Source organism: Equus caballus, chromosome X (assembly GCF_041296265.1).
Source record: "Equus caballus isolate H_3958 breed thoroughbred chromosome X, TB-T2T, whole genome shotgun sequence".
Lineage (NCBI taxonomy): Eukaryota > Metazoa > Chordata > Mammalia > Perissodactyla > Equidae > Equus > Equus caballus.
The window spans coordinates 25,957,053-25,980,885 of NC_091715.1; the positions used below are offsets into that span (position 1 = coordinate 25,957,053).

Here is a 23,833-nt window from a genome sequence, read left to right on the forward strand (position 1 = left end):
AAATCTAATGTATCTAAAAATCTTCCACTGCCCTTCTATCCCGCTCGAGAAAAAAGTTTTTTAAGATATAAAATCTTCCATGACCTGGTCCATCTTGACTGCTCTATTTATCACCACACCGTTCTTTGTCCTTTAGACATACAAGAGAAATTCTCTTATTAAACTTGAATAGGATGAGTAGATAGGTAGTTTTGGGGAAGATATTGTTAAATTGGAGGGATTATATAAAGTTATTTATAAATATTTAAACATTTTATTTTCTCTTAGAACATATAAGTGGTCATTAATTCATCACTCATTTGGTATGGGGTATAAGACTCTTCCTAGAGTAATAGTTCACTGACTGAAGTTGAGCATATTCTTTCTTGCAAAAACATTCCTACATTTCATCATCTATGATTTTTAGTTCTGGTTTCCTTAATGTAGAGTAAGATTTAGAGATATTAGAAAGAATCTAAATGCAAAATCCTTTCAGATTTCTGTGGTTTCCACGTCTACCCCCAGTCTTAAATAGTTGCCTTATCTAAATCTAATCAAACAGCATTTTCTTTTTGCTAATCACCTTTATCAAGTCTTTCAAAGCATTCCATTTAGTTTTTATAGAAACCACAATTCTCTTTCTCTGTGCATGCCTATTATATTCGTTTATGTAATATTTAATTGAATAAGAAACTTACAAAAACAAGAATAACTTGCATAAACAGGTTGGGAACAACACATGGTTGACTCTTGGAAACCATACTCTCAAATGATGGGAGGCAAGGTACCTGGTTCCAAGGAGGCTACTTGAAAAATTTTCAAAAACATCTGTAGGTTACTAATATCCAGCATTCAGTCTGGAATAGGAACTGGGCAGGTGGTTTTACATATAGAATGAAGAGCTTAGGATAATTAGATGAGTAAATTAAATGGAGATACAGGAGACATTCTCTATACTGAACTGCATGTAGTCCTTCAACGCAGCCCCCTCTTTCTTGTTTTTATTGATTTTTCTCATGTCACTTTTTCTCTCTGGCATGTCCATTTATTCCTCATTTGATTCCTGCCATCCTTCAAGGCCTACCCCAGAGATCACTCTCCCTAACAAACTCTAACTCCTACTTCCGCAGCCCTATAAAAGTTCATGGAAGGCCGTGAATAAAATGCATTCGCTTCTGTATCTATAGAGAGTGATACTGTCAGTACGAGCCAATGTGACAGCATGTTTGGCTCCAGTTAGTCAATTTCACTAGAACTTGCCAAGTTTCAAAGAATAAAATATGACATAAAAAGATTAACTATGAAGCTAATTTTTCATAGTCTTTTGATGAAGAATTATGAATGTCCTTGAAAGCTTTTCAAGAGTCATCAGACAACAGATGGGAAGAGACCAGGTTTTCATAGACACCTGTGGGTAATAATATCTGTATGATCCTCTCTCATCAATCTAAAAATAGCTCTTTGGTGATATGAATTGTATCGAGAACATCTCGTGGTTGTAGGTTGGATGAGAATAAAATACCTAATTTCAAGGCTACTTCCTATTTAATTTACCTAGAATTTGTTAGTTGTGATACAGTAAGACTGAGGTAAGCAAATATACAAAATGTTTGAATCCAAGAGCTTCTTTTTGGTGTAAATATCTAAGGAAATTGAAGTCGTTTGTCTCTTAAGAGTATTAAATTCTTGAAAACACCTAAAATATGAATTATTAACCCACGTTCTTCCATTTTTTACAATTAGAATTGATCAAGTCCAATTTCCAAACTAAAAATGTATTCATGGAAATGTGATACTATTAAAAAACATTTAAAAAATAGTTCTGGCTCTGTTGATCTATTTTTAACCTATGTAACAATGTCAAGTGTAAAGAGCTAAATGCCTAGTTTAATGTGAATAAAAATTCTTACTATTTAAATTAAGAAAATATTTTTTGTCATCTACAATGTAACAGATTTTCTGCTAAGTACTATGGGTTATAGAAATGAGAATAAGATATTGCCTTGCCCTCATGAAGCTTTTAATCTTGCTGGGGAAAATAGAACATATGATACATGATAGATATATAAAACATTATGTGTTATAAAAAGGAGCAAGGAAAACTTAAGAGAACAAACTACTTCTGCTTAAGAAGAGCAGGTAACATTCATTGAGGAAATAGATTTAAGTCGGGTTTTGGGAGATGGGTAGCATTTTGAGAAAAAATAAGTGAGAAGGCAATTCAACCCCCCAAAGTAAATGGTTTTTGCAAAAGCTGAGGGACAGAAAACTTCAGGTCATTTTACGCTTGAGACGCAAGCTGAAATAGCAGAAACGATGGATGACATGGTTGGAGAGAGAGGTCAGAACAGATTCTATGTCCTATTCCATTGCTACTAAGCATGGCCAACTAAGGGGATGGGCTTGGTGAGACGTTAGTGGGCAGAAAGTGGAAGTATATTCTAGAGAATACTAAAGGTCAAAGCTAATACAAGTAATACAACATTAGATCTAAAGTAAGGATGCTAAAATCAGACTTGTTTGGGTTTACATCTTGGTTCAGATGCTTGCTCGTTATGTGATCTTAGGCAAAGACCTTCAGCAGTCTGTGCTCCAATTGCCCTTCTGTAAAAATGGAAATGAGAATAGAGCTGTTATGAAGATTATATGAGCTATGTAAAGCACTTGGAAGTGCGCCTGGCAATATTAAGTACAGTCACCATCACTATCATCATTACACAAGAGTCTATGCGAAGTATTATAAAGTCAAATGTCAATGGGAAAGCAATTAATATAAATGAATGAGGTGGGACAGGTGTGGCAAACTGAAAAGCAAGCTTGCTTGCCCAAACCAGCGCTTCTCAAACTTTAATGTGCACATGAATCACCTGGCAATCTTGTTAAAATGCTGACTATGATTTACTAGATTCCTCATTTCTTAGCCACCCCCAGGTGATGTCTGCGCGCTGGTCCAGAGACCACACTTTGAGTAGCAAGAGTCTGAAACATCTGTTACTCAGTTCATCTGATGGTACCTTGAGAGAATGTGGAACTGAGAGCCCAGTAGCCAGATCTAAGTTTTGAAAAGGAGACAGAAATCTGTATTTTTTAAAAAAAATATGAAGCCCCTCCATTTTTAAATGTTGGCAATATTTCAAAACAGTGCCTATGTGAAAACACTGCATGCTTTCCAAGCTGGGTTCAGCCTGTGGGTACTCACTTTACAAACTCTCGGCTGAATGAAGAGGGAGTCAGGGTCAAAACTGGTGACGAGAAACCAGGGATGTTCAAGCATAGAGCAAGCAGCCTGGAATTAGGGTTGGAGAGATCCTGGGGGCAGAGTGTGAATGTGTGAGAAGGCTTTTAGCACTGGTTTACACGGATATGCTGAGTATATTTAAAAAATGGCACACACTGTGAAGAGACTTTTGAGTCATATTACAATTTTTGATTTGCACTTTGGAGGAAATAAGGTGCTATACTGAAGGCTATTTCGTTAGGGGAGTCTGAATTAGGGAGAAGCCAATATTAAAGAAGACTTAAGAGAAAACAGTTGTCTTACAAACAGTGCATACAGTAATATGAATTGCTAATGGAGATTTTCAAGAAGAGGTCCTCCTAGGCCTACTTTAATGAATTAGAGAAGGCTCATTTCTAATTAACAGCATCCATTTGCATGCAAACAATGAGCTAAGGTCTTTAAAAAACAATTTCTTCCCTTAAGTACATTTAGGAATGTCTCCCATTAGCTTATTTACACCATTAATTTGCTTGGCAAACTAGCATAGATTATATACAGGTAAACTTTGGTTTAAAAATTCAGAAGTAGAGGCAGTGAAATAAATAAATTACCAGTTACATGAAGTCTTACACAATAAGCGCTTTTTAATATGCCTAGCCTTACTCTGAACTTTGATGTATTCTGAAAAGGAGTTTTGTGCCCTTGTGAAAGTAATATGAAAATATTTTCTCCCCTAGGACTGCTTGCCAGAAAGGTGCCAGTATTCCTTTCAGAAGGGTTTACTGCCCAGTTTCTATATACTATTTCCCACTAAAAGAAACCAGAGGCCATTGGAGAAATGGTTGATTCCAAACCTGGGGCAGGGAAAGTATAAGGTGAGCCTGGGACATTTCAGCAGGAAGCTTGAATGAGCTCCCACTGGCCAGTTTTGGTAAAGGTGAATATCAACAAGAATAATAACTGTAATCCATTATAGAATATTGAATAAATAAGGATCCATAAGTTCATATCGACATCAAAGAGAGAATATAAATTTTTTTCTTATTTTTAATGGAAGAAACGTGGGATCATGTCAGAACTAGGAAAATCACCATTTTGCAACTCCAATGTAATAATTGAGTTAGTGAAGGATCATCAATGGATATTAAAGCCATTAGATGATTTACTAATTTCAAAGAAAACCAATGTTGCTTTATAATTCAAGATTTGATGGTCACCACCTTAATTGACTAATCAAACTTAGCAGCATTTAGAGTGGGACTACCTCATGTTATTCATCTCCTGATGTGATTAAAAGTACACAGCATCTTATATGAAGTATTCTTGCCCCAAACATTTGACATACATCTTTTCAAGTCTTATCTACACTCAGCTTCCACTTTTCAAGAAATACAGAGAATAGAGAATGAGTTGAATGACATCTTGAAGGAAAAAAGACAAATCTAGAAAGGGGAGATTTTTTTTTTGAGGATGTTCTACTGCACTTTTTTTTTTTTTTTGAGGAAGATTAGCCCTGGGCTAACTACTGCCAATCCTCCTCTTTTTGCTGAGGAAGATTGGCCCTGAGCTAACATCCATGCCCATCTTCCTCTATTTTATACACGGGACGCCTACCACAAGCATGGCTTTTACCAAGCAGTGCCATGTCCTACAATTTATTGCTCTTTGTTAAAATGGTATACAAGCTCTTAGATCTACCACTTCTTTGGGGTTTTCACTTCTTTTCTATGAAGCCCCTAGTGCCACATAAAAATATTAATACAAATAAAATTTGTATGCATTTTCTCCTATTAATGTGTCTTTTGTCAGTTTAACCTGCAGGCTCCAGACACTAAACCTAAGAGGATAGGGAAAAAATTTTCTTTTCCTCCTTTACAATATCAGATGCAATGCATGAAACATGATGGGAAGTTGGTACAAAAAAACTCAAAATGATATAAAAGAGTTTTTGAACCACTGAGGAAATTTGGATATGGGCTGGATGTTAAATAATAATATGGTACTATTTTTAATTTTCTTGAATATGATAAGTAAGCATAGTTACCTATGGCGTGCCATTATGCTAAGGAGATGCATGCTGAAGCATTTAGGGGTGAAGTATAAGGGTGTTTATAATTTATTTGCAAATGTTAAAACAACAAAAAAGTTTGTGTGTGTGTCCGTGTATTATTCCCTGTTAGAGAAAGGCAGATATGGGGGAAGTAGAGAGAGGGAGAAAGAAAAAGCATATATGGCAGAATTTTAACTTAGAATCTAGGAATTTAGGAGGAGAGAAGGGTATATGGGTATCCATTATGGTACTTTTTTCAACTTTTCTACATGTTTGAAATTCTTCACTAAAAAAAAGTTAGGAAAAGAATAATTTCAACCAATATTTTTAATCAGGTACCATTTAAATTAAAAACGTTATTCTTCACTATATGTTAGTACAATAATTGCCTTATCAGTGAAATGAGAGAAGCAACATCACATTGTCTAAAGGGAAGAGGAAAGATAATCTCTTGAGATCATTTTTTATTGCTATGGGTTATGATTCAGAGATTCCTCAATTTAGAGATTCTACTTCCCATCACCTTGCTTCCCTCTTCCATTCAATCTTTTGTCAACTGATATTATTCTAAGTAAAAGGCCTTTTCTTACGTTGTCAAGCATCCACTGTTAAAACGCCTGCCTACCCACATTCTCTTGCCTGGTACATCTCCTGAAACACTCCGGGGAAGAAACGAGTGTATGAGGACACTGACCACACCGTTGAGAGGACTAAAACCACAGCACATGAGAATGAGGTCTGGGCAGATAAACAAACAGCTGGTTAGAAATAATTAAAATCATTTTTTACGCCATGGACCTCCTTGCCAATCTGGTGAACCCTGGGATTCCTTCTCAGAATGATGTTTTTAAGTCCAGAATATAAAATACATAGAACTTCAAAGGAAGCCAATTGTATTGAAATGCAGTTATAAAACTATTAGAAAAACAAATTTGCGATATAGGAATACATGTGCTTGTTTATTATTAACACATTAATAAGATCTTGTGGCAGATCTAGTAACCACTGCAGTTTTGAAGTCGTGATAAACATGAACGATATTATGAGAAATCTGTAACAACTCTGATGAGATATGAACATACACAGGCTTGCTTTATTTTAACTTGTAACTTCCCTTTATGGTTGAGAGGCTTTCATTCGCATCTTCCTCCTTTATAAAGACCATTTTGGTGGCTAAACCATCATTACGCTCATGACTATCATGCTTAAACCTATAGATGCTATCCAGTTCTTCTGCTACATAATTGAGGCAACAGTGAGTTTTCTATCTTAAACTGCACAGCGAATTGACTATATTTTATACTTCATTCACTTCCAGTATAGACTAACCTTAATGGATGTCCAGTGCAATTTGAATTTTTCTGAGAACTTTCTTCTCATATTTCTGCTGTCTTGCATTTTCAAAGAGAAACTTTTAAAATTATGTAGCTATAAGGCTCCAAGTAGCTTGTAGACTTTTTTGCCTAAATTATGTGCTTTATTTCACATGTGTATGTGGAGTAAGAAACATTAAATATTTCCAACAGCTGTATTTAAAGCTACTGCAAACTAAGAACAATGTTGTCAACTTAAGTAGTCATCTTATTTTTCACCTGTGCAATAAATAACTTCTATTTCCCCCTGACTTTCGCTTGAGTTGCACTGAAAGCATGTCATTGATTTCTAATAATTTCAGGATTACAGCCCTCCCACAATTGTTGGGTTAACATATTCTTTATAAAATATTATTTTATACATTTTTACTTTATTTGCTACTGGATGTTTGGAAATAGCTGCAACTGTATTGGTAGAAACGGCACTTATCTTTTATTTATTTTTTTCATTACATAAAATTCAAATGACAGAAAAATTCTGAGGAAGTGTGCCGCAAAACTGAACTCAGTGGAAATTTAAATATGCTAACATTTATTTTTGAAATGTAGCAGCAAGTAGACAACTTTAAAAGCTGAGTTAAAAAAAACCCTGAGGGAAGCTGATTTTGACTTTTTAAAGCACAAAAGTGCAATATTTAATGTAGGTCAAAATGTTTAAATGGGAGAAATTTTTCTAACCAATTACAGCCAAATCCCTAGCTGTAATTAACCTACAATTTTTCTGATATTTCACAACAGAGTCAGCATATTGCACTTTCTTATAATCTTAGAAGGATCTAAAATTTTAGAGCTTATTTGGTGAAATAGGCATATTGCCCATCTTTATTTAGAAGTTCTAATTTGCACGTAGAAGTCAATAAGAAATAACAAGAGTTTAAGAATCCAGGTGAAAAAGAATTATCAGAAAAAATATTAATGTGCTCTATTCAAATATACAAGTAAGATATTTAAATATAAGAAACAATACTGTATATATAATAAAAAATAATCCTCCAATCAACTTAAACCACCTTATGAATTCAAGATATTTATTTTTATGGCATGCTATTCAATTTTCCTTAATCTTCTCATTTCTTAACATCTTACTTTTGACTAGATTGAGTATAGTTCAGAAATGACATACAGGTTTAAATCTGTTCATAGTGTAAACTTATCAGTTATTTAAAATACGGGCTAGTTGTGTTTTTATTACAAGGATTTCAATTTAAGAAAAAAGTTATGACTTTCCTAAGAAAGCACTTGAACTACAAAGTTAAAGTTATGTTACCTATATAAATTACAATATTTTCTAAACTAAGATTTAAAATAAAAATGTTTTTATGGGATGCTCTTATTTTTTAACTTGAGCAACATTTGTGTGTGTATGTGTAGGTCAACTAGTGCATCCATTTTGTACAGGAATGTGAATTGTATCTACTTTCTGAATAACACAACATGAGCAAGGTGGCAAGAAGAGGTAGGCAAAGACAAGGGACATAATTCCAAAACCTTACTAATACACCCTTACCAAAGACGTTCAGCAATGAGTTGTTCTAGCTTTCTGAATATTAAAACCCACCTATCACGTAGATGATAGGTAGGGGGCAAGAACTTGGCAACAGAACTGAGTTTTCATTGTTCATAACAATAGTATCCTTTGGTAAATAAAGGCCAAGTTGTCCCTTACGAAACAGGAAACATTAGCATCAACAACTGGAAGCATAATACAAAATCCCATTTACAAAAATATCCATGCCTTCCAACTGCAGCCGCATACATTTGCCTTTCTGTGCTTTCAATACATTCCAAGAGAAAGTTAAATGATGATTGAATTCAACAATAACCTTTTTGAGGTTTTGTTTTCCCCTTAAGAGATGAACATTTTTGGCCCAACTTCCTCTTCAAGAATGTACTAACAAATGTATCAGAACTAAAAGGTAAATATTACTACCATGTTTTTTCAGCATCATAGTCACATTTGCAGCTGTTAAAAAATCTAGCCAAAGAGTAGTCTTTCTTACAAAATCATCATTTCTAATTACCTTTTCTCATCTTCTTTAAAAAGTAATTGAGACTCAGCTTGTTCAAGTTGGAATAAACTGAAGACATTCATATTTAAACAATTGTGTGATTTTTAAAACAAACTTGAAAATTTAAAATAGAAAACACTGCCTATTTAACTAGCATAAGCTACATGGTTTACTATACGAGAAAGAGAAAGTTCATTGTTGCTATTGATTAACTGTTGATGGTCTCCTTAATGTTAGTGCTTCCACCCTGGTTACGGTCTTCAACAAAAATCTCTTCTTAAGGACAGCTAAACAGCTCTGCTAAAATTTTAGAATTCCTATTTTATCTGTCACTCTACCTCTTTTTTCTTTCTGCCAGCTGTTTGCAGACCTCCTGCCACCGCAGATTCAGGCTTCCCAATTTTTCTTGTAGAATACTGGCATCTGTTTTTGAGGACTGTTGAATTATTTCTTCCCCAGTTGCATTCAATACTCTGACAACAGTTTGCCGCTGCCCAATGCCATCCTGGAGTTCCTGTAAGATATCAAAAAAGGCAAAACGAAAATGAAGCCCCATGTCCTTTTATTTGAGGAAAGATTAAACAATGTGCTACCACATGCAGTTCTACTGGGAGAGAAAGAAATACAAAAGCTCCATGCGAAAGTTTCTCTATGAAACTGACATGCCTATATCCAAAGGATCTAAGATAGAAAGACACCTTTTATGTGTCGGTAAAAAAGCGTCCTCTCAGTTCAGCTCCAGTTTTTATATTTGTAAAGCTTGTCAGCTAGGGGATGTTATAATGTCCTACAAATCAATTAGTCGGAAACCTTCTCAAGAGCAAATCCGATTTCTTGTACCCACAAGGATGTTCCATGTTTAATAGTCTATGAAGTGTTGTAAAATTTAAAACCTGAAAAAAGTATTTGGACTTCTTAGTGACTGTCGATATGAGAGGTGAAAAAGAACAAACGCAGTTTAGCCACAGTATTTAAAAAAAAAAAACCTCTAGAGATATTTAAAGAAAAATTCATTACTATATTAGAAGGGAATTTATTTCAAATTCTGTTTCCATCAATGTATTTTGCATTATAAAACCACATAAAACTGAGAATTAATTGCTTTCAGAGGCAGCCTATCAAGAAATCCCTAAGGTGCAGCAATAAATTTAAAAATAATCTATAGCCATCAGAACATTTTTATGAGTCATTGATGGTGTCAAGCTTAAATACTTCTACTTTTTATCCTGAATGAAATTTTAAGAGCAGAGTGTCAGAAAAATAGTTCCATCAAAAAAAGAGACTATTACAACCAAATATGCATAAAAACAAAAATATTTTTTACTATTAAATAAAAATGGCACTGTTTTTTTAAAAAAGATAATCTACAATTCTTAAGGCAATTAAAATAACCCATTACTAAATCTGAAGTTTAGACAATGAAATAATATGAGAACTTAAGATAGCTACTGTATTATATCTAAAGTACTTACAAATCCTTACATACTGATGGGATAAAGTCAGTATGCGGAACACTTTCCTGATAGATATGATTCTAATTATCTAATATTCTCATATTCCCCTATTCACTGACCCAATACCAAGTACATAGTAAACCCCAGTACATGCTTGCCAAATAAATGAATGAATGCATGTCTTCTGAGACTGGGTCAAACGTCCTTTAGACTCTCATTCCACATAAACTCCTATTTTTTTTTAAACTAATTTCACATATTATTTTGGATACTAGAATTTTTGGTAGTATAACTTAAGCAGTTAAAAGATTCAATAAAGCAGCAAAAATGATAACAAGGCCATTATTCCATGGTCACAGTACTTCACAATGACTATAAAACTATGCACAGTTATTGAATATTCATAAGCTTTCCCGACCATACTATTCTCTTAAATGTGCATGAGATGTGCTCTAATAAACATGTGATATTTCCTTGCAACTAGTTGATTTTGCTCCATTACTTACATCTCACTCTTTACTACCCAGTCAGATCAGTGTTACTTGTGACAGTCACTGCTTAGTAACTGGTACACCCATTCATAACAAACTGTGTCTATATTGCTATTATACCACAAATTCCTTAAGGTCAAAGACAGTGTCCTATTCATATTTTGTCCCTAATGCTTAGTATTAATATCTAGTGCATGAGAGGCTTCAGTAAGTAGCTGTTGAGTGAATGCCTGAATCTATAAATAAAGGAAGTGGAGGAAGCGAGGAGGCGAGGAGTTCAGTCTCCTCATTGCCTTGGTATCATCAGTATTAACACTTATTATTGGGCCTCCTAGAGTATTCAAAGAACTAAGTACAATTTTCTAGGTTTTAGGCAGTGTATAATCTCTTGAGGAGACTAGACACAGTTGCAAAGGATAATTTATTATGCTGCATACAGTAGAATAGAGAAAGCAAGGTGCTCAAAATATGATAGATCAGAAGAGGGGTGATCTCCACTAGTGGAAGGATAAACAAGAGAGACCTTTGGGGAGAATTTGGAATTTAAAGAATGGGTAGGCCGCAGGCACATGGAGGGTCAGGGGGCTGAGGGGATGGCAGAAGGCAAGGCCTATGGCAATTTCCATGATGTGATCAGGAGGATCCTTTTGAGCTCTAGGTCACTGTAGGAGAGTGGGAGTTTAGGGAGAGGTGCCATCCTGGGTGTACACTGGCCCTGGGCAGAGAGGACTTTGCTTTTTACTAAAGAGTTTGCAATTCATTGGAAAGCAACAGAAAATGACTTGAGTTTTAAGTACAGGAGTGTCAGAGCTAGAGCTATACTTCTGGATAATTCTCAGGCAGAGTTTAGGCTAATGTAAGGCAAGGACACAGGTAAAACAGCTAGGGCAGGAGTCTGGGAGATAGGTATTGGGGCTAAAAGTAGAGTTTTGACAATGCATCAGAAAGGAAAGACTAGAGGTGACGTGAACTGTTAAGGCAGAACAACAGGTTTGGGAACTAGCTGGATCATGCAATCACGAACGACTACCGAAATGGGGAAATCTTTGTCTAAAATACAGAAGTCAGGGAAGCAGTTAGAGGAGAAAGATTATGACTCTAATTTGTATCCCCAATGTTATCCAATACCCACAGCTATTAGCAATACTTTTTAAAAATGCATGGAGCACCTATTAGATGTGTGCTATAGCAGTGCATCTCAAAGTTTAACATGCATAAGAATCTCCCAGAGATCTTGCTAAACTGCCGATTCTGATTCAGTAGGGCTGTGGACGGGACAAGCTTCAAGAGGATGCTGCTACGGCTGGTCCAGGGACAATGCATTGAGTAGTAAGATGATAGAGTAAATGTCTTGTAAATCTTTGTTAAGTCATCAAGGAATTCTTGTTGCTGGTTTATAATGCTATAAACTAAAGCTGCTTCAGAATTTCTGTCTCAGCCCCTTTGCTTTGTTTTTCTTGATCTTGGCCCTTCTACCTCATGGCTGCTGGCTGCAGTGATGTGCGCAACCCAATTGTAGAATCAACAAGGGTTTTATTATTTCTATTTCCCAGATAAGAGACAGAATTGAATAGTTAAGAATGAAGCAATAATTTAAAATTGTTAAATCTAAATCTGATTTTTATAGAGTCCTAAATCAGGGCCTTCAAATTTTTTAATTTTGTGAAAGAAGAGCTCGTTAAACAGTCTACTGCATTTGTGTGAGAAGATTTGGAATCCCAAGAAGTATTTACTATGTAGGATCTACCCATGAAGAATTTTCAGTAATAAAGCATAAGACAGCAAAATAATGGCTCAAAATAGGAAGCAAAAATTGGTACATGGTGTTTTACAGTTAGCTTCTGAGCTCAAAGAAGACAAAATTTGATTTACAAAATTAAATGTAAAACCTCAATCAACTTTATTCACTTAGTGAAAAACAAATTCATTTTAATTCTATAGCTTCTAAATATTTTAAGTACTAAATTATTCACTACTAGTAAAATTTTCAAGCTCTGATATCACATTAATGTTCTGTTGTCATAGGCATCCTTATCTATTTCTCTGGCAACTAACCTTGAGTCTTAGTTTTGGATACAAAGAAAATCATAATTAAATCTATTGGATTATTCATCATAGAAAGCTTATTGTGTTTTGATTCCCATATTAAAGCATCATTCTTAGTAAGGATGGCATATCAGACTCTCCCTAGGGAGCTTTTTCAAAATAAAAAAGCCAGAATTCCACCATAAGCCAAGTGAATCAGAATCTCTGGGGGTAAGGGGACAAAGGTGTACAAAACAGATACACTATTAAAGCAAGGGTAGTCAAGAGAGACGTGGAGGCGGCAAGCGAGCAGGAGGGGAATGTTTTAGTTACTGCATTATTCTTAACCTCTTGTATGATTTTAAATTGAGAAATGTTCCTAAATTATAGAAAATGACACTTATATCTAAGTCCTTCAAGTCTGGTCAAACTGATGGGAAGAGGAATTAAGGCAAGGAAGGAACTGCAACATTTTTATAGAGGGAAGAATACGAGAAAAAGAACAAGTACATTTTATATGAAATCATTGCATGAATTAAAAATGTGTACTTGCAAAACTTTCCAAAACTCCATGAAAACAGTAAGTGGAAAATAAAATGTGACAAATGAAAAAGAATAAGTTAAGAAGCAGTTATGGGAAATTGTACAATGACAAATTGGATAAGCTATGTAGGAAATAAAGAACTGGCAAAATATCACTAATTAGGCTGATTTGGAAAAAAGTGATTGGGAGAAGAGATAAAGACTGAGGGGAACAGAAGAGAGAAAAACAAACCTTCTATGAACAAGTAGATGTGTCAAGAATCCAGTTCTGTGATTTACTTGTAACTTTGTTAAGGATTTGAGACAGTTTAATCATTGACTCAGTTTACTCATTGGTCAAGTGAAAATATATAATAATATAAACCCAATAGAGACATGTGAAACTGCCAGATGGAATTTTATGGTGCAATTTCATAAAAATATGATGCATTATCTTTTACCTATCACTTTACTCTTTCTGTCCTGCTTAAGATCATTCCAATTGTTTCTTTGTCGGTCCCTAGAATTCAAGTAAAAGTCTGAAAATAGTTTCCAGTCCTTTTCTCAAAGATTAAATTAAACAAGTTTGTCTCTCATGTTAATTCTTAGACTATATAGTCACCACTGTCTTCAGAGGTTTTAATACGCTTCAGAAAGTATCTTTCAACTTTTATCAGATGATGAATTTTTGTTAGGAAGCAATATGAATGGACAAATACCCAAGGCATACAGCAGGCTGAGGAACAGGACACATTCAGCTTAGCCCATTCGTGGACTAGGTGATTCCGTCCTGGTGGAAGACCTAGTGATCCTGTGAGGGCACCTCATGAGGATAGCGAGAATGATTGAAAGGTGGCTGAAATTTGGGAAAGCCAGGAGTTCAAAAGAGGGAGAAAGAGGCAAGAGTGGAAAAATAGTACATGAAACACAGGAAGGACTGAAAAAAGTGAAAATGACTTAGAGAAACGGCAATTTTTGAGTAAAAAAATGAAAGTTGTAGGAGGCAAGAATCAAAGCCAAGGTCAAGACCCCGGAATGAGGAGATCAAGAATGATGCCAGGTAGATTAACTATTAACTATAAGAGAAAGCCCAAACATTAGCCTAACAGGGGGGTCCAAAGGCCCGCTACAGCTTCTTCTCCCCTCTGCCTTTTCAGCCCGCTCTCCTGATGCTCCCCACTTTCAATTTAGCTCCAATCCCCAGTGAAACTGAATGGCTTTCTACTTCCTTGACTGTCCTGCTAAGTTTTGCAAGTCAAACTCATTACTCATCTATAACGCTTGGCTTAAATGTTCCCTCTTCTGCTGGGTCGTTTAAGCGCCCAAGGAGAGCGAGGTGCCCCTCCTCTATATAGGTATTCATAAAGCGTTTCTATGTAGTGTCATTCATTGGTAGTATTCATGTCTGTATTAGACTTTACAGCTGAGGATTAAGTAATACTGAAGGAATTTTTTCTTCTTTTGACCATAAAATATGCCTCCAAATTTGAACTGTATCTCAGATTCAACTTTCATCTAAGGACCTACAGATCTTTCATTAGTAATGTGCAAACTAAACCAAATCAAAGAGGAACAGCTTTCACAAATGATCAATCAAAACCAAAATGCACTTTTTTAGCCTATTCTTTCTCCTGGTCTCATTTTATTTGTATTTCAGAAAACATTTGTTGTGTCCCACTGATAATAATGCGGAAACCATATGCATGTTTTTGTTGGTTTGTTATAGGAATTGGAGGTGGCAGGGTGGTCTTATAAGATTTCCTCTAATACCCTCTTTTTCTTGTGTGGTTTACTAGTACATATGCTCATTGGTACAATTCCCCATCTGCTTCTGATAAGAGTTGCTATAAAAGAATAATGAGAATTCCTCCTAAAACTAGAATTAGACTGCTTCTTTCCAAAGCAAACATCCTGCCAATGAACTAAAGGAAAATTATGTACAGTAGCGATTTATTTTAATGGGACATTTACCTAATATCAAATTACAATGAAATTTCCTTTGGATGTGTTTATCTCATCCACATCAGTGATATATACATTTGCTATTATTGCTGCTATTAACGTGGGTACCAAATGGATTCATCATAAAGTGCTTAAAGTACTACATGCTTTCTAAGGTTATCTCAGGCTTTTTTTCTTTCTTTCCCAAGAAATTGGGCAAAAAAACCCAAAAACATGTATTCCTCAATTTCAAGCAGAGATTCCAAAGGAAAAAAAAAAGTATGTATGTTAAATCTCTGCCCTTGGGGATCTGAAACTGAAGGCGGCAAGTTAAATCTTTCTTCAGACATATTTTGGCATTAGAATTTTAATAATTCAAATGCCTTCAGGTGTGGCATGCGTACATTCTACCGCTCTCTGAAGGCATTTAAATTAGTGGCTCTTGCTTTAAAGAAGACTGTTGTTATAAAGTACACAACTTTGCAAAGTTAATAGGTTTTACTTTGTTAAAATCAATGTTAGGCCTCTCTAGGTTCACAGATTTATTCAATCCTCCTTGGCTTCTAAATCTTTCATTAGAACTTCAGGAGAGCTACTTGGGAACATTTAAGAGCTGTTTTTCTCTCCATTTACTTAGATTTGTTAAGAAAACAAATTGATTTTTCTCTGATCAAAAGGAGACTCTTGTCCATGACCATCCTTGCTCTCTTATTAAGTGATCCTGATAATAGAACACACAACTTCAGACAGAAAATCCTTTCTAGGTAATTATTAGGATGGTTTTGAAAATGTGTGGAATATTTAACCATGGAACATATTGCACACAAACAAAAAACATCGGCTCTTAAGACAGAATAATTGAAAGAAGACATACATCATTTTTAAATTTCTTGTTCTTTTTTCTATAGGTGTTATCAATTTGGAGCCACACAAATATTTGTTCAAAAGTCAACTTGGTGGATAGAAAAGATGCAGTGAGTGTATGGAGAAAGCAACAATATCATTTTTTAAAAGCAAGATGATGTGTAAATGGATTAAGGACTGGAAAAGTTTGATTAAAAGGTCTAATCTCACTGGCTCTGAAAAGTTGTAGTTCCCTACTGGCACTTGCCATGCTTACCAAATATTTTCACTCAGTGAATCATTCATTGACTAAACAGCTATTTATTGAGCGCCTCCTATTGGCCAGGCACTGTGCTAGTAGCTGGTCATCACTGCCTGCAGTAGAAGGAATGGATTGGAGAAGCTCTGGAGTGGATGTAGGTAGACCAAGTAGGACATATCACTGTATTTAAGATGAGGGGAGATTGTAGTGTGGATTGGAGAGGTAGTAGCAGAAATAGAAGTAGACGGAACCAAGTGATATTTGGGAGATAAATAGACAGGGTTTAGCCATTTGCTGGAGAAGTGAGTGAAGGAAAGGATATCAAGTGGGCATTTGGAGATACTGGCCTAAACCTCAGAGGAAAAATTAGGATTAATAATATACCTGAGATCATTATTGGCAGAGCTTAGTCTAAGATTCATGATGTGGCTTTGGCTCTGAATGCGGTTGGATTCTGCATTTTCAATGAAAACATTATGGGTAACTTCAAAGGTAGCATTCACAAGCCAAACATATTTTGGGGCTGCTTGGATATTTGTAGGACAATTGCTACAAAGGACAATGACAAGAGTAATGTTAGCATTACTGACCCTTGCGTTTCTCTAGGCTGCTACATTTTATTTTCATTTGCTGGCAAAGAGATCAATCTCATGATGCACATAAGGTAGAAAGTTGAGATGCAGGATGATTCCCTATATCATTTGAAAAAAATAGAGTATCATTCTCATGAAGCTGCTTGTATCTACCCATCCTAAGTTCTCCCACCTACTGCTAAAAATCAGTGGACAAAGATGATTTAAAAATATGTTCATGTTGCTCCTTAAGAGATCAGGAATTAAACCTGCCCCTTAACAAACTACTTCTCTTCCATACTCAAAGTAATTCTATGTGCTTTAGCTATGGCATAATCTGTAAATGACTATTTGTAGGTATGTAGGTAAATTGTTCAATGCAGATAAGTATTCTCTTCAATGTAATTCACTCTAACAAATATCTAGGTAACTACTCTGTATTTGATACCCTTACAATGATAAATAAGCTTATATTTTCACGTCAATACTCAATTTAATAAAGGAAAGTATACAAGCAAATAACTATATACAATGCTGTGCTATAATGCAGCTATGGAGATGCTATGTGAAGACAGATCAATTAATTGTGTGATTGTGTGTATGGTTGTGTGCGTATATGTCTATGTATCTGGGTTTGGGGAAACGGTCAGGAAAAGAAACATAGAGGTTGTGGCAATTCAGATTATAAGTGCGTGAGGACGTTTTTTCCAGTCTTTATATTACCAGGCACAGTGCTGGGCACTGCTTTCCTTAATAACTGCTCAAGAAATATTCATTGACCAATGCAGCAGAAGACTGGGCAAGATATTACAGTACTCTTGAGTGGTTTCCCATTTGACAAAGGTTCAAAAGTAAAATTTTGAAATATATATAACAGCGTAGTATGAAAGAGAGACATTAAAAATAACTGTGTTTTACCAAAGTCTCAACTCTTACCATAAGTTATCAAGGTAAGGTTTAGTTTCTCAGGCTCTTGAGGAGGGAAAGGCCCAGAAATAAGATAAAGAGGGATAAAAACAGATCTCTGTGTCTAACGTCCATTAATTGATTTTAAGCATTTAGCTTAGATTACAGAACCCTCAAGACATCAACAAAATATCCACCTCTAAGCACATGCTGGGCATCACTAAGCCTTATATGTCCCTCTCGCCAACTTACACAGGCATTAAATACAAACTACTCTTTTTTTTTAAGCCTTAATTTCTGAGGTTAGCTTTCTTATTTTCCAACTCATTATCTGTTGTACGGTAATGCTCCTCTCCTTCACAGAATTAGATGAGAAGGGGAGATGAGAAAAAACAATCGTGTATCTCTCGTTCACTGAGCATATCCTCCGGAAATCAGACAAATCAGGCACAAGAATAGATTCTCTCCATTATTAGCATATTTGTACAATGTCAACAATGTGTACCTTATTGAACTATATACAAACTACAGGAACCCAAGAATAAAACAGCCAGAGGACTTAAGCAAGTCTTCTGCTAAAACTTCCAGAATTATCTATGTGAATCCCTAAAAGATCAGAGATAGTTTAACAAAAAAGTGAAAACAAACCATAGTGGTTTTGACTTCCTTATAAATCTAATTTGTGTAGAGGAAAAGATTCAATTATCAAATATTAACGTTGTCTAAGTTTTTTCTCTTTAGTGAAGTTTCCTTCTTAACTACTGCCTAGCATTTCAGCACATTTCCATTTGACTTAAACCTCAAAGAAAACATTTTCAAGTCAACATTAAATCATTCTGAAACTGGTTTCTTTCGTTGACCTCACTATTTATTTGGATGATATCTGTATTCTCCCATTTACCAGGTTGGATATCAGTAGTTCATGTAGGATTTATCCCTTTCTTTTCCCCATTCCAAGTCATACCGATCTTAACTCTTATACCTCTTGCCCAGGTCATTCCATCATCATTGCTTTACGCATAGTCTGGTTATTCACCACACTTCACCTATGTTAGTAATACATCCTCCTGTTTTCCCTCAACCTTCATCATTCCAAAACATCCTACATATTCTTTCCAGATTAATTCTCCTGATGAATGGTTCTGGTAGTGGATTTCCTGCTCAAACATTGATACTGAAGCCTCAGTACCTGCCTAATGAACCCCAAATAGCTTAGGTATCATTCAGAACATCACAACCTTTCTTCAAGAAACCTGTCCAGGCTTCTCAACAATGACACTCCAATTCTTCATCCAGGCTTCAGCACAACTGGACAACCTACAGTGATGCCTTGGCCATTCCCCAGACCTTTGCCCATTCTCTCTCCTCCACCATGAATTCCCTCATTTCTACTGATGTAATCCCTTCATTCCAATCCACTAGACTGTGAACTCCAGGAGGGCAGGAATCATCACTGTTTCTTTCACTCTAGTGCCAAGCAAAGTGCCTACTACATGGTAGTGCTTCAAAATACACCTGTTAAATGGATAAATGAGGACACACACCAAATACTATCTCTCTTAGGAGTAAATTTGAAACTAAAAGTTATCTATCCTACAAAATCCTATGGTACATTGTGTCTACTTAATGATGTTTTTCATAGTCTATATACAATTAAACATCCTTATTTTGACTGGAAGTTTATGAATTTCTTTAGTGCAGGGGCAATGTCTTCTTTACCTTTGAATTTTCCACCATGTTAATCAGTAGAAGTTTGGTGACTAAATGAGTAAATGAATGAGCATAGCATACGAGGTAAAAATCATGATTAAATTATATTTCTGTATTCTTAAATTCCTAGTAGGCATCTAACCAATAAATTAGTGCTGATGGCTCTGAAAAGACTATCTTCAGGAGCTGGTCCAAGAAAATTAAAATGTTCAGCACTTCAGGAGCCAGCCCCGTGGCCGAGTGGTTAAGTTCACGCACCCCGCTTCGGCGGCCCAGGGTTTTGCCGGTTTGGATGCTGGGCGTGGACATGGCACTGCTCATCAAGCCATGTTGAGGAGGTGTCCCACATAGCACAACCAGACACACTCACAACTAGAATCTACAACTATGGACTGGGGGGCTTTGGGAAGAAGAAGCGGAAAAAAAAAGAAGATAGGCAACAGATGTTAGCTCAGGTGCCAATTTTTAAAGAAAAATGTTCAGCACTTCATATTAGTGACAGGGTGGCCTTGGAGCAGTGCTTTCACCAAGCCTATGCACTGCTGCCCAAGGAGCAGCACTGCAGTGCAACAGTCCTCAGAGAAAATAAAGAGAAAAGAAAGTAGGAACATGTCTCCGTCACTCCCAATTTCCAAGCTATACAAGTGACCTCAAAATACTATCACTTTCCCCCACTAAGAAGGGTACCATCTTGAACAGACACGATCTCTGTTCGTGAATGGCCAATGTATACGGGAAAAGATGTTTAATGTTGTTAGTCATCAGAGTGATACAAATTAAAACGACAATAAGATACCGCTTCATATCCCATGAAACGGCAAAAGTTAAAAGGACTGTTAAGATCAAATGTTGGTGAGGATAAAGAGCAAACGGAGCTCTCCACCATGACTGACAGGAGTGTAAAATGGCACAACCACTTTAGAAAACTGTTTTGCAGTATCTTATAAAGTTAAACACTTGACTCAGCCACTCTACTCCTAGGTATTTACCCCTAAGCCCCCAAATGAAAACATATGCTGACAGAAAGATTTGTATACAAATGTTCATGCTATCTTTATTCATAATATCTCAAAACTGAAGCAGCCTGAATATCCATCGATAAGATAGACAAACGAATCGTGGTCTATTTGTACAATGGAGTATTAACCAGCAATAAAAAGGAATGAACTACTGATATACTCACAACATGGATGAATCTCAAAAATATTATGTTGATCAAAATAGTACATACTGCACGATTCCATTTATATGAATTCAAGAACAGACAAAGCTAATCTATGGTAATAGAAACCAGAACAATAGGTGCCTATAGTGGGTAGGAATTAACTGGAAGGTGGTATGAGGTGATGGGAATGTTCTAGTTTTTCATTGAGGTGTTGGTTGTATGAGTAGAATCACTTGACAAACTTAAATTGAACACAATATCTATGTGTCTCCCAGATGTCTAGGGGCACCTTTCTATACTTCCTTACATACTTGCTACAGTCATACACAGCAAAAAAGCATGGAAAACAAATTACATGGCAGAATCTGAATATTACACAAAATATCTTGACAGATTGAAATAATGAACTAAATTTAATAGATTCCAATTTTATATAAGAATAAACTATTCCTCTTCTCCCAAATAAATGTTTCATCTTACGTAAATTTTACTCCAGTTAAGAAATAACAACTACTATCGCTTTCAAGTACTTATCTCTCCTCGCTTAAACGCTACTTAAGCCATGTTAACAATAAAGATATCCAACAAATTTAAAGTCTTTCTCTCCCATTTAACATAATATATGTAGGTGTTTCTTATACAAGAAAACAACTAAGACAAGCTGATTGCCAAACTTCAGTCATTTGCAGACAGAATTTAAAAGGGTTCAGAAGACTAATCAGATTATATGGAGACAGACTTAGTGAACCATCAGGGATATTAGACTATTTACCTTTACCTTTACCTTTTTTTTTTTTTGATGAGGAAGATTCACTCTGAGCTAATATCCATGCCAATCTTCCTCTATTTTTTAGTATGTGGGCCACCAGCACAGCATGGCTGCTAACACCACTGTGTCAGTCCACGCCCAGTCCACTGAAGCAGAACACACTGAACTTAACCACTAGGCCATCAGGGCTGGCCCATACTATTTACCTTTTGATCTCCGTACACAATTATTGATTTGGACAATCTATAAGACAAGTAAAGTAGCATCTGTCTGTCAGTAAAGTGTGTATGTATGTGTGGTGTGGTGTGTTTATTAGATTAAGAAGGGAAAAAATGTAGCGATCCCATGATCTTAAGTTTTAGAAGAGAAAATGGCGCAAGTAGCCTGTGAGGCTCTCAAGAATAAGATTTTGACAACGTAATAGTAAGTGATCCCAATGAGTATTTTTTAAAGGGTGGTGGTGAACAAGATGCGTGCCACTACACAGGGGATCCTCAAACAAGCTCAGATTCTAAAAGTGCATGAACATGGGATGAAATAAGGGACATATAATCGAGGGCAGATATTATTACAAAGAACAATATAGAACTGTTTAAACAGTGAGGAAAAGCTGAGCTCGAAACTAATTGAGATTTGTGATAACGTTAAAAACAACATTCAGGGCCTTTTCACTTCCATTTAGAGAAAGAAGAACCAGAAAGAAACAGGTTCAACTGACTGGGGCAGAAGGGAAAAGGGTAGGAATAGAGATGACACAGAAAGTGGAACTGCTCGGCTCCTCTACTTGTCTGCTCTGTCAAGGAGAATGTTCTTCAGACTGGAAAAGGCATAACTGTACGAGGGAAATGAAGCCCAAAATAGGTGAGGGAATTTTAAAAGAGCACCTTGCTGCTCTAAATGAGCTAAAATCTCTGGCCCCAGACCAATTATATTCCAGGGAAATGAGACAACTTGCACAACACCGTCCTACCCAGCTGTCAGTGGGCTTTGAGGAAATTTGTTAACACTGGAGATGGGCAAATGTCATCCCAATTTTCAAAAATGGAAAGAAGTCACTGCAATCGGGTTCCATCTATTCCTGCTAAAGAGCATTTCTGGATGACCGAACAAGAAGCAAACAAATACTCGTTAACAAAGACAACGTGAGGCAGCTAATTTGGGTTTGTATGACAACTTGTTCTTAGGGTGGACATGTGTGCCTGTGTTTGTGGTTTAATCTCTTTTGCAGTATGAAAATTGAACTTCACATTTCTAAGCAAGTGAAAATAACTTTTCCTCAGTTAATAAAATTGCCCCCTGTTCCGAAAATGAAGAACTATATAAGTACGTCATTGTGTTCTACAAGGACCAGCATAATGTCCAATTGTCTACCACCTGAACAAGTTCGAGGGCCTCTGACTAATAATGAAGAGAGACAATGATGTGGTACATGAACCACTTTGTGTATTTGACATGGCGAAAATACATTCCCTTTACACAAGAACACAACAAGAGGAAGTAAGATGCATGGGCGTTGAAGAACCTTTATAGGAGGGGGATTTCTGAAAAGACAGGCATGTTAGGATTAGACTAGATGAATATCCCCCCAAATGTTAAATGTGATCTCCGGGAAATGAGATTATTGGCGATTTTAATTTTTTTTGCTTTCTCACATCATTTTGAATGTAGTTTTACAATGAAAAAGTATCCTTTTTTAATCAGACGAAACGCTATATTCATTTGGAAAATAAATTAATATCATCTTACCCAAACAAGATATTTTATCTGGGTTTTTTAGAATCAGAGAATAGGCAAAATAGCTTTTTCCAGTGCTGTATTTTAAAATTCAAATGCAATATTTTTTAAATAAGGTTATCTCATTTTATCTACTAAGATAGCAGCACCTGTAAATATAACTCACATTATTTGCTCAAGTAGATACTACTAAAGTTACTTATGAATATAGCCATGTATAGTGGACAAAACACATCCATAATAATTTACCACTTCTCAAGTAATATTATTAAGTGCTTCTAATCTCATCATTTCATAGTTTTATTTAATAGTATTTTTCTACATATTAAAGTTGAATAAATCAACATCTATCATGAAAATATCAAGGGAGAGGGCTGTTAAAAGTTCCATAAGTCTGGTTTACTTGACGCCCTATAAACGTGCTGCCTTTTATAAAAACTGAGATGAATACTCAAGTGAGGACAAGTTAGAATTATTACAGCAAACATATTTTAGGAAAATAGCTGAAAACAGCTCTAATTTTGTTTTGACATTCCAAATAAAAGGCTAATAAGAACTGTCATGATTTGGAGGCGTTTCCTCAAAACTCCCACTCTACACGATGCTTTTTCCATATTTATGCTCTTTTTTCTTATTCTTGGCATTAATATTAACTTTAGTGTGTATCTCCTCTGGCTCCATTTTTTTCTATTAATATTTGATTTTACAGTTTGAAATTTTGTTATACACAAATCCTTTGTGGATTGAAGAAGGGTCTACATCAATAAAAACTAAAACTCAATTTTCTCCTTTAAGTAAGTACTTTAAA

General features: G+C 35.7%; 1 protein-coding gene across 11 annotated transcripts in view; it reads right to left on the reverse strand.

Annotated features, from left to right (window-relative positions):
* Positions 1-23,833, reverse strand: part of DMD (dystrophin) — a 2,262,230-nt gene that overhangs the window by 762,319 nt on the left and 1,476,078 nt on the right. For all 11 annotated transcript variants that reach the window (XM_023633802.2, XM_070257261.1, XM_070257256.1 and 8 more), the window contains one exon: positions 8,970-9,145. In XM_023633802.2, the coding sequence (XP_023489570.2) occupies positions 8,970-9,145 (176 nt within the window). The remainder of the gene's footprint in view (positions 1-8,969; positions 9,146-23,833) is intronic.